Raw genomic sequence first — 12,853 nt, forward strand, 5'->3', positions numbered from 1 at the left:
CACACACATAGACACACACACACAAAGGGACGAACCCAGAGGCTTTGATTTAAAGGCTTGGTATGAACTGTAACAGTGACAGTGTAAGTCTGTTAGCTGAGCTAAGGTGCGGAAGTCTTGATATTGAACGTAGACAACACTGACAGACGCTGACAGGGAGAGGCGAGGGGCGATGAGGGACTAGGAATGGGCCCTAGCCTAGACCCTCCACCCCTGACCCCAGTCCACTGTCTTAAGCAGCCGCAGGGTCCAATCCAAAGACTTGCATCCTTCCCCTCTGCCCCTGTCGACTTCCCCTCAGATCCGAATCTGAAAAGATAGGATGCTTGAGAGCAAAAATGTGCTTTAAAAGCTCCAATCCAGCAAAAGGATTTTTGGTTGTTTTCTCCTTACTTAGAGTGGACAAGTACAGAGGGGAAGGTGGCAAGTATACAAACTGGAACCCAGCCTCGGCCTCCCCTCCCATCTCCCTGTGCCAGGGGCTGGTCTGTATGCTCATCACAGACAGGCAGGTAAAGCATGCACGGGCATAAGTGTGCACATTCCCTCTGCAGTCACAACAAGGGTCTTATAGTCAGATAAGGTGCTTCTGCGTGCCAACAAACACCCTGTGCCCGTGTACCCCCCAACAAACACCCTGTGCCCTTGTACCCCATTTTCCCCCCTATCTTGTATCTTACACCCAGTTCCTCCTGGCACAGCCATGCCCACAGCCATAGAGAGAGGAGTTGTGTAAGGGAGGTGCCCATCCAGGGGTGTCTAGGAATGCCCACCCAGACAGCCAGGCATGGCTCATGCTCGCCCGCTTCCCAAATTGCAGCTGAGGTGTGACATTAAATAACTACAGTTATAGTGACCCATGCAAAAACTCCATTACCCAGCAGGCCTTACCCTGTCCTTCACTATGAGACACTTTGCAAGAGGAAGAGACAGACAATGGATGCAGAATTAGTCAACGTTTTTACCCAGATATCCTTACTGAAGATAAAACAGTCTCTACTACTGCACTACCAATGTCCATATTAGTGTGGACTGGACTACAGGCAGATATGCTTAGCGAAGTCCATGGTAAAATACCATAGTGATAAACAGAGATAGTATCTAATCGTATTTATTTCTACTCAAGTCAAAATGGTCCCTATAACTGTATCTGCCAATGCCCAGAGTCTGGAATCTGGACTACAGACAGATACAGTATGTGTGTGGAAGTCCAAGGATAAAGGCTAGCCTTTTAGTATTAGAGAAAAGCTAGCCTGGACTGTACTGTCAGGGAATCATTCTGTTCGCTTTAAGTCATTAATCCATAGGTGGATTTGAATGCTTAGGCCGCGTTCCAATCTGATAACTTACTCCCTTCACTTCAGCCTTTGTGGACATCCCCTTGGATTTGTGTGAGCTAGGTTTTAGTAACAAAAGAATATACCTCGACCTTGCCTACAGCAAAAAGGCTTGGCATAGGACTACAGTAGTTTATGCCATATCACTCACACAAATTCAGTCCACTTAAAAGGGGAAGTCTACAGGGCAGGAGGGAAGTGGGTCAAAACTTTGGGATTGGAACGCAGCCATTGGGGGATTTTCAAAGGGACACATAGGTTATATTCACAGTACAGTAGAGAGCACAGAAAAGATGCTAACCACTTTGTCCTCCTGTAGTGGCATGTAGTCCAGGTAGCAGTGAGAAAGTGAAAAGGAAGTGAGGGAGGGAGTGGAGGAAGCAGAGGGAAGGATAGAGGGATGCCGTGGAGGAGTGGACAGAGAAAGAGAGACAGAGGTCAAATATAGGTTCATGGAACATGAGAAGGGAGGGAGGAAAAAGAGAAAGAGAAAAAAGGAGTGAGGGAATGGTGTAAATGTTTGTTAATACACATGAGCAAAATCCACAATACACACTTTTAATACACAGTTTATTCAGTGATACAACCTGTAAGACGTGCAACAGTGGTGAAACACAGAGGGAGTTTGACAGCAAACATGCATGACTCGACATATCAGTCATGTGACGTCGGCATGACACATGACCTTTGTGTCACAGTGTCATGCAGGAACAGGAAATGGGGACAAGAACAGCAACATGATACATCATCTTACACAACCCTATATATAACTTCCTGTCTAGCTTACAATACAATATATACACTACCATTCAAAAGTTTGGGGTCACTTAGAAATGTCCTTGTTTTTGAAAGAAAAGCACATTTTTGTGTCCATTAAAATAACATCAAAGTGATCAGAAATACAGCGTAGACATTGTTAATGTTGTAAATGACTATTGTAGCTGGAAATGGCTGATTTTGTTATGGAATATCTACATAGGCGAACAGAGGCCCATTATCAGCAAACATCACTCCTGTGTTCCAATGGCACGTTGTGTTAGCTAATCCAAGTTGATCATTTGAAAAAGGCTAACAGACACCTCACAAGTCCTCAGCTGGCAGCTTCATTAAATAGTACCCGCAAAACATCAGTCTCAACGTCAACAGTGAAGAGGCGACTCCGGGATGCTGACCTTCTAGGCAGAGTTGCAAAGAAAAAGCCATATCTCAGACTGGCCAATAAAAAGAAAAGATTAAGATGGGCAAAAGAACACAGACACTGGACAGAGGAACTCTGCCTAGAAGGCCAGCATCCCGGAGTCGCCTCTTCACTGTTGACGTTGAGACTTATTTTTTGCGGGTACTATTTAATGAAGCTGCCAGTTGAGGACTTGTGAGGTGTCTGTTTCTCAAACTAGACACTCTAATGTACTTGTCCTCTTGCTCAGTTGTGCACCGGGGCCTCCACTCCTCTTTCTATTCTGGTTAGAGCCAGTTTGCGCTGTTCTGAGAAAGGAATAGTACACAGCATTGTACGAGATCTTCAGTTTCTTGGCAATTTCTCACATGGAATAGCCTTCATTTCTCAGAACAAGAATAGACTGACGAGTTTCAGAAGAATGTTCTTTGTTTCTGGCCGTTTTGAGCCTGTAATCAAACCCACAAATGCTGATGCTTCAGATACTCAGCTAGCCTAAAGAAGGCCAGTTGTATTGCTTCTTTAATCAGAACAACTGTTTTCAGCTGTGCTAACATAATTGCAAAAGGGTTTTCTAATGATCAATTAGCCTCTTAAAATGATAAACTTGGATTAGCTAGCACAACGTGCCACTGGAACACAGGAGTGATGGTTGCTTATAATGGAACTATGTACACCTATGTAGATATTCCGTAACAAATCAGCCGTTTCCAGCTACAATAGTAATTTACAACATTAACAATGTCTACACTGTATTTCTGATCAATTTGATGTTATTTTAATGAACAAAAAATGTGCTTTTCTTTCAAAAACAAGGACATTTCTAAGTGACCCCAAACTTTTGAAAGGTTGTGCACGTCTACTTCCTTTCAATATATGAGCCTGTATTTAAATAGCATCTAGGATACGTTTTATGATCTAGGATAAGTTTTCCCTTTCAAATCATAACTAATATGTTCATACAGACGGGGGGACCTGACCTTAGATCAGCACTCTGAGTTTATTTTATGAATACAGACCCTGCTTTTAATATTTGCTGTTTGGTGAGCTATTATAGATACAGAAATGTGACTTTTATAACACAACATGACTATGAGGACAGGCTGGGGAGAAGGGAGAGGTTTAGTAATACCAAAATGAGTGTGTTGCACAGATTTTGTCGGGCATCACCATGTAACTTGTTAACACGTAACATGGCCCATTTATTGCCTTAACTTACCTCATTTGCACTCACTGTATATAGACTTTTTGTTTTCTTTTGTTCTACTGTATTATTGACTGTATGTTTTGTTCATTCCATGTGTAACTCTGTGTTGTTGTATGTGTCGAATTGCTACGCTTTATCTTGGCCAGGTCGCAGTTGCAAATGAGAACTTGTTCTCAACTAGTCTACCTGGTTAAATAAAGGTGAAATGTAAAAAAAAAGAATAATAATTAACTGTAATGCCTTCTGCAGGACAATGCTGTGTACTGCATCGTGTCTCTGTGTCTATTTTGGGAATGTGATTATACGGCACAGGGTGAATCGCGGTTTATCACGTCAATATCAATGTTTTGTGAGTTACTGTGACTTATATGCTGCTAGTATAGAAGTCAATACATCTGATTATGATTGAGGCCATTTTGAGTCAAATATCAATTTTGTTTAACTACAATGAACAAGCTGGACCTGCACAACATGACCAAAAGTATGTGGACACCTGCTTGTCGAACTTCTCATTACAAAATCATGGGCATTAATATGGAGTTGGTCCCCCCTTTGCTGCTATAACAGCCTCCACTCTTCTGGGAAGGCTTTCCACTAGATGTTGGAACATTACTGCGGGGACTGGGCTCAGGGCTCTGACTGGGCTCAGGGCTCTGTGCAGGCCAATCAAGTTCTTCCACACCGATCTTGACAAACCATTTCTGTGTGGACCTTGCTTTGTGCATGGGGGCATTGTCAAGCTGAAACAGGAAAGGGCCTTTCCCAATCTGTTGCCACAAAGTTGGATGCACAGAATAGTCTATAATGTCATTGTAGTGTTATGATTTCCCTTCACTGGAAGTAAGGGGCCTAGTCCTAACCATGAAAAACAGCCCCAGTCCATTATTCCTCCTCCACCAAACTTTACAGTTGGCACTATGCATTGGGGCAGGTAGCATTCTCCTGGCATCCGCCAAACCCAGATTCATCCATTGGACTGCCAGATGGTGAAGCGCAATTCATCACTCCAGAGAACGCGTTTCCACTGCTTCAGAGTCCAATGGCGGCAAGCTTTACAGCACTCTAGCCGACGCTTGGCATTGCGCATGGCAATCTTAGGCTTGTGTGCGCCTGCTCGGCCATGGCAACCCATTTCATGAAACTCCCGACGAACAGTTCATGCTGACGTTGTTTCCAGAGGCAGTTTGGAACGCGGTAGTGAATGTCGCAACCAAGGACAGACGATTTTTACGCGCTGCATGCTCCAGTACTCGGCGGTCCCATTCTGTGAGCTTGTGTGGCCTACCACTTCACGGCTGAGACATTGTTGCTCCTAGATGTTTCCACTTCACAATAACAGCAGTTACAGTTGAACGGGGAAGCTCTAGTAGGGCAGAAATTTGACAAACTGACTTGTTGGAAAGGTGGCATCCTATGACGGTGCCACATTGAAAGTCAATGAGCTCTTCAGTAAGGCCATTCTACTGCCAATGTTTGTCTATGGAGATTGCATGGCTGTGTGCTCAATTTTATACACCTGTCAGCAATGGGTGTGGGTGAAATAGCCGAATCCACTCATTTGAAGGGGTGTCCACATATTTTTGTATATACAGTGTATCTTCTGTATAACTTACTGAACTTCAGTCCTGTAGAACCAATTTACAGTTTGATAGATTCATATAATTTTAACTCGCAGGGCTGGGAAAATACATTAAAGCTACTGCTAACTTAAGGATCGGACCCTTTTTTCCAATTTTCGCCTGAAATGAAATACCCAAATCAAACTGCCTGTAGCTCAGGACCTGAAGCAAGGATATGCATATTCTTGATACCATTCGAAAAGAAACACTTTGAAGTTTGTGGAAATGTGAAATTAATGTAGGAGAATATAACACACTAGATCTGGTAAAAGATAATACAAAGAAAAAAACATGCGTTTTTTTGTACCATCATCTTTGAAATGCAAGAGAAAGGCCATAATGTATTATTCCAGCCCAGGCGCAATTTAGATTTTGGCCACTAGATGGCAGCAGTGTATGTGCAAAGTTTTAGACTGATCCAATGAACCATTGTATTTCTGTTCAAAATGTTGTATCAAGACTGCCCAAATGTGCCTAATTGTTTTATTAATAACTTTTCAAGTTTATAACTGTGCACTCTCCTCAGACAATAGCATGGTATGCTTTCACTGTAACAGCTACTGTAAATTGGACAGTGCAGTTAGTTTAACAAGAATTTAAGCTTTCAGCCAATATCAGATATGTCTCTGTCCTGGGAAATGTTCTTGTTACTTACAACCTCATGCTAATCACATTAGCCTACGTTAGCTCAACTGTCCCGAGGGGGACCCACCAATCCTGTAGAGGATATATTATTAAAAATGCTCTCTGAGATCTTAATCACAACAAATTTGTAACATACTGCATGAATTGGATTTGTAACATATCACACAAATTGCTGAATTCGTATGATATCATACCTATCACACGAAATGGATAATGTAGTACACAATTAGATTACGTAGTACATAATTGGATGACGTGGCACACAAAAAACGGGGACCCGTTTTGGCTCGTGAGCACCACTTTCAAAACTACTGGCTGATATTATACAAAGGTTTGAGAGCGCAGTAATGCAAAGAGTGGGCCTTTTTGACATGAGTTACACAAACTGAAATAATGTACGGAAACTTGCTTAGCATCCGCCCTGTCAAACAAATGTATGTTTTAACCGACTCAGCACTGGAGAGATGCATGAAGTGCTCAGGCTTGAATTTGACATGAGGTACACCGACGTGTTGAACTAAACCGGAAAACATGAATAGGAGGGAGAGTTTTATGTAATAAAACAAGGTTTACAATTTCAACTAATCCTGTTATTCTGCTTGGCTGGAGATAGAGGGGAGAGTAGGATGGGGGATCAAGGAAGGAAGTACCACTTGAGAGAGCGCCGGTCAGAAGACATCTCTCCAGTTTACACTGCCTACACACACAGGCTGTAATACGCACACAATTCAACAGCAGCCTACACAAAAATACCCTTACACACATAGATTACAGCCTACAGAAAAATACCCTTACACACATAATAGATTACAGCCTACACAAAAGAACCCATAAATACACCATAAATACTGACTCACACACTGATACACAGACACACACACTAATACTGACTCAAACCTACACGGACATTTTTTCTCTGCCCAGTGAGAGACGTTACTTCAAAATACCTTTGAAAAAAACTGCAATATTGCTCCAACTATTTCTTGGCATACTTTACTATTGATTTGAGTTCCTAGCCCATTGTTTCACTGTAGTATTAGTTCCAAATTGATGGAATTTCTAATAGAGACAACACTACTAGTGGCCGGTTATCATTATCCATAATTCATTTAATAGAATTATCCCATAATAAGTCCACAGTCTGGGCTAAAGCTTGATCCTGTGTTCTGCTCCCTGTGTGAGTCTGGGTTCCAGCTGGGCCTAGCGGATCTGGAACAGATTGGCACCCAGCAGGCCCAGGGACCAGGGCCCACAGTCAGGTCAGATACCCAGGAGGAGGGCCTCTCTCTTGGGCTGGACAGGAGATGGAGAGGGGCCCAGATGGCATGGGGTGGAGCGGGACTTGGGCTTAAAATAACGGCCACATGTGGTGAGTATGGACGCCGCCGCATGTCATACCGCACGCTTCCTCTGGCACTGGGGAGCTAGACTAAATAAACTACAACCAACGCTGTATCATTCACAGGGTTTGGGCTCTGGGGAATGTGACTGTCTTATTTACAGGGATGTTGAGCGGAACTGCAGCGTATGTGTCAATACTGTAAATGCTGAATGGTGTTTCTGGTTGGCAGCTTGTCCATTCTGTGTAAAGGACTACATTGCTCCTAGGGTTTATATTACAGGGTCGCTATTCTGCAAAACTGTGACACACCTGAGGATGGATTGAAGCTCCAACAACAACTCCAATACACTTTGACCGACCAAAGTGTGACAGAGCCCCAGCCGCCGACACAGACAACATAAAAGCAGCCGTCTTGACAAAGCAAATGAACAAAGGGAAGGGGTGAGTGGGGTAATGAAGACGAAGGGAAGGGATGGGGGAAGAAGAACGGGGTGGAGGCAGGGATTTTTAACGGTTTCTCACATTGTTGGAGCGCAGGGAGACGCGTCCGCCGCAGCGGGCGCAGAATTTGGTCTGGCAGTAGGAGCAGTGGTGTCCGCAGCCGTCGGCGAACTTGGTCTTGCGGCAGATGCCGCAGGTGGGGGCGTCGTCCTTGTGCTGGCCCTGCTGCTGGCGCCGCGTCTCCACGCCGATGCGACGCACCTGCTCCTTATAACTCTCAAACTGCTGGTGCAGCGTCCTGAGGGAGGGAGGAGGGAGGAGAGAGAGGACGAGAGAAGTTATTCATATGCTTATTGTGTTTTTATTGAGAGAGAGATAGAAACAGACAGACAGACAGACAGACAGACAGACAGACAGACAGACAGACAGACAGACAGACAGACAGACAGACAGACAGACAGACAGACAGACAGACAGACAGACAGACAGACAGACAGACAGACAGACAGACAGACAGAGAGGCTAATTATCAAAAACCAGAAAAGAGCCGTTAAATTCTACAACCACCTAAAAGGAAGCAATTCCCAAACCTTCCATAACAAAGCCATCACCTACTGAGAGATGAACCTGGAGAAGAGTCCCCTAAGCAAGCTGGTCCTGGGGCTCTGTTCATCAACACAAACAGACCCCACAGAGCCCCAAGACAGCAACACAATTATACCCAACCAAATCATGAGAAAACAAAAAGAGAATTACTTGACACATTGGAAAGAATTTACAAAAAACTGAGTAAACTAGAATGCTATTTGGCCCTAAACAGAGAGTACACCGTGGCAGAATACCTGACCACTGTGACTGACACAAAATTAAGGAAATCTTTGACTATCTTTGACTAAAAAGACCGCTGAAGGCAGAGCTGGCTCTCAAGAGAAGACAGTCTATGGCCACAAAATTAGGTGGGAAATGAGCTGCACTTCCTAACCTCCTGCCAAATGTATGACCATATTAGTGACACATACTTCCCTCAGATTACACAAACCCGCAAACAATTCAAAAACGAACCCAATTTGAATAAACTCCCATATCTATTGGGTGAAATACCACAGTGTGTCATCACAGCAGCAATATTTGTGACCTGTTGCCACAAGAAAAGGGCAGCCATTGAAGTACAAACACCACTATAAATACAACCTATATTTATGTTTATTTATTTTCCCTTTTGTACTTTAACTATTTGCACATCATTACAACACTGTATATATATCACATATATATATATATAATATGACATTTGAAATGTCTTTATTGTTTGGAACTTTTGTATGTGTAAAGTTTACAGTACATTTTTTATTGTTTATTATCTATTTCACTTGCTTTGGCAATGTAAACATATATTTTCCATGCCAATAAAGCCCTCAAATTAAATTGAATTGGAGAGAGAGAGAGAGAGAGAGAGAGAGAGAGAGAGAGAGAGAGAGTGATAGAGTAAAATACCTACAGAGAGAAAATTGACATTAAGAGAAATTAGGGAGAAAAAAAGTTGTCACAGCTCAAATGGAAATCTGCAATGATTTCACAGCTGGACAGATAATAATGATGGTGAACACGTTAGATTTAGTTATGCTTGCTATCAGCAACCACTTGTTTCAATAACATGTTCTGAAAGTGTGGATGACTACATTACTTCAGTTTGCAGGGAAACAGTCAGGAACCAATTAAAACAACAGATGAAAGGAGTGTATCTATCTGTGAATAAATCACACCATAAAAAAGTCAAGTCTCCTCACTCCTTCCCCCTCTCTCGGCCTCTGCTTTCCCAGGAACCAAAATAACTCATTTGTGAATTGCAAAGTCCTTGTGAAAACCCTTCCCACATTTCCCTCCCCAACAATATTGTCAAAGGACATTAGCATATGATTTCACTCATTTACAGGACCCAGCCAGTCTATTTAATTACCGTTGTGTGTGCGTGCGTGCGTGCGAGAGAGAGAGAGAGAGAGAGAGAGACACATAGAGACACATAGAGAGACATAGAGAGACATGATAACTTAATTGACAGTCACACTTTGAAAACTGGTCCTGACCTGTCTTCAGCCAGAGGACAAAGGTGTCTGTCTAGTCTAGCCATTAAAGACTTCCCTGACATCTGTCATTACTGACTGACAAGGGCAGACAGGATATACCCCAAAACACAATAACACATTTCTGGAGGGAATATGCCAGTACATGACTCAATTTACTGCATTCCAGGTGCTTGCCCTTTTCAGATAACAAAATCTGGCCTTTTTCCAAACCAAATGAATGCTAACTGAGACGTTTACACAATTGAGAGTGTTTACCCAACTGAGACTGACATATGACAATAATATGACAATAATATTGCAATCTTATGATATTATGTCATATTATGAAAATACGATTGAATAAGACAAGTCACCTGTTTTTGCGGAATACAGCCATTTCCTTGTGTGTATAGTCAATGACCTCAGAATGCGTAACAGGACGAACACACAACTCCCAATCTGATGTCAACAACACTGGGTCGTAGAAAACATTTAACAGTCTTCCACCATGTCCTGCTCATAGCGTCCAAGAAAGGAAGAGCTATAAGTTGACAGAAATACTATTTAGATAAGACTTTTCACACCCCTAAAATGGCAATTCAGATTTTCTCAAAATGGCTTCAGAATGACTGCATAGAAGTTTCTGGAAAGATCCCTTATTCATCCACAGGAAGACTCTTCAGAAAACTCCAAAACAACTCTCTACATATCACACATAACGCCTCTTCATAGGTCCCCAGAAAGACATGAGAAAGTAACCTGAAAGAATGTAGAAGTAGCAGGTAAGTGTAGTTAATGCAACGCCTCCTGGTCTAGAGTCCTCATGCCTAGCAGACATATAGCAGACTGCGGTCCAGGGGAGCTGGAACAGGGAAATGACTTGGGACGATCTTGGCTTGCCAGGTGACATCACACATCGAGATTAAGCCATGACGTGTATGTCAAGGTGACAATGACGTTACCCAAGACTGGATCTAGGCCAGAGAGGTGACAATACACACACAGATTGGCCAGGTGATACCACAGAGATTATGCCATGACGTGAACATGTACCTAAGGCTGCTATCGCCACCTTCAAGGTGACATTGCTGCTACATAAGGCTGTTATAACCACCTTCAAGGTGATGTTGCTGCTACATAAGGCTGTTATAACCACCTTCAAGGTGATGTTGCTGCTACATAAGGCTGTTATAACCACCTTCAAGGTGACGTTGCTGCTACATAAGGCTGCTATGAACAGCTTCAAGTTGATGTTGCTGCTACATAAGGCTGTTATGACCACCCTCATAGGTGATATCGATGCTACATAAGGCTGTTATGACCACCCTCAAGGTGATGTTGATGCCACATAAGGCTGCTATGACCACCACAAAGTCACTCTTCAAGGTAAAGGATCCAAAGGCCATCAAGTTTGAATGATATGAGAGACGACACATTAATGTGTTTCAGAACAGTTTGCGTTGCACATTTCTTAATGTAGCAAGCTATTTTGAAGTTAAAAAGCGTGTGTGAAGGACTGTTTGAAGGTTGTTCTTAACATATTATAACCTTGAGGCCCTACGTCAAAGCATCAATGGAATGGAAAGTCTTTGAAATCCTCATACCAATTCAGCATCTGTGATATATGAAACATGATCCGTGGTTGTCATCATTTCACATGGAGATAAATCTACAGGTGGTGATGCTCAAGTCAATGATGCTCTTTATCTATATGACAAACTAGGAAGTAACGCCGAAGCGAGCGATGTCATTGGTCGGCGGTGTCACTGAATTGACCCTTGAGTGGAATCTGTCAGACCAATCGAAGTCCAGCGCCTGAGGCAACACCCGGCGCCATGGGAACAGCTGTCAGAAACAGAGAGTGCACGGCCTGTAGTCATGGAAAAACTGCCCGCGTTAACACCCTGGTGTCATGGTGTGTCAGAGAACCAGCTGTTAGTGTTCTTAGAGAGGACAGTAGATAGCAACTAGGCTTTATCTGACTAGGGGATTGATCTTTCTCTAAAAGGCAGGGGTTAGCGTCCGGGTAAATTTAGGGAAAAAACAGATTTACTTTTATCTGTCAGGGGGAAATGAACATTACATAATAAACACTGAAGTTATATCAAAATGTGAATTGACAATTCCAAACCAAACCACCCAGACTCTGTTTGGAAAGCAATATGCACGGCATGCTCCCCTGAAGCACCAAACTAATTAAAGAAAACTACTATTTGAGTACGAACCTTAAATAAATAAAATTGTTTCTGAAGCATACAGCAGTATTTGTGAACAGCTTTGAACGCCAGGCATGGTGTCTATGACATATTTCTCCATGGGGGTGAGCAGCAGACTACAGACTCACCCATGAACACACTGTGGAGTGAACACAGCCTGGCCAAGGGAAAGGAGGACAAGGAGACATGGTGAGCAGGGCAGAAGACTGCAATATGGTCGCCATGATGGGGGGAATAGAGGACAGGAATGTGCTTCAGAAACAATTTGCTGCATCCCGATTATCCACCCTTATCCGGAAGTGTGCACTTGCACACTTTCTCACATGGACTTCACTTAACAATGGTGAAAACTCCCTCCAGTCAATGCTTTCACCAATCAAATTATTTGACATCCATTACAGAGTGTGTGCAAGTTCACAATTCTGGAAAAGGGTGTGGAAATGGGAAGCAGCCCCTTGTAGCCTGATACGGTTCTGGGGTTGGCTGGGGGTCCCTTTGCCCCAGAGAATTCTTGGTGGGCAGCATATGGGTCTGAACCCCTCTGTGCAACTGGGTCCTGGACTTCCTGATGGGCCGCACCCAGGTGGTGAAGGTAGGAAACATCACCTCCACTCTGCTAATCCTCAACACTGGGGCCCCACAAGGGTGCATGCTCAGCCCCCTCCTATACTCCCAGTTCACCCATGACCGCATGCATCTCAATCATCAAGTTTGCAGACGACACAACAGTAGTAGGCTTGATGACCAAATATGACGAGACAGCCTACAGGGAGGAGGTGAGGGATCTGGGTGTGGTGCCTGGAAAA

The 12,853-nt window shown here is 43.4% G+C and overlaps 1 protein-coding gene across 6 annotated transcripts in view; it reads right to left on the bottom strand.

Annotated features, from left to right (window-relative positions):
* The window catches only part of rims1b (regulating synaptic membrane exocytosis 1b), a 96,925-nt gene that overhangs the window by 50,328 nt on the left and 33,744 nt on the right, over window positions 1-12,853 (bottom strand). For all 6 annotated transcript variants that reach the window (XM_082965692.1, XM_082965677.1, XM_082965686.1 and 3 more), the window contains exon 2: window positions 7,850-8,066. In XM_082965692.1, the coding sequence (XP_082821818.1) occupies window positions 7,850-8,066 (217 nt within the window). The remainder of the gene's footprint in view (window positions 1-7,849; window positions 8,067-12,853) is intronic.

The sequence above is a fragment of the Salmo salar genome, chromosome 02 (genome assembly GCF_965601325.2).
Source record: "Salmo salar chromosome 02, fSalSal1, whole genome shotgun sequence".
Taxonomy (NCBI): Eukaryota; Metazoa; Chordata; class Actinopteri; order Salmoniformes; family Salmonidae; genus Salmo; species Salmo salar.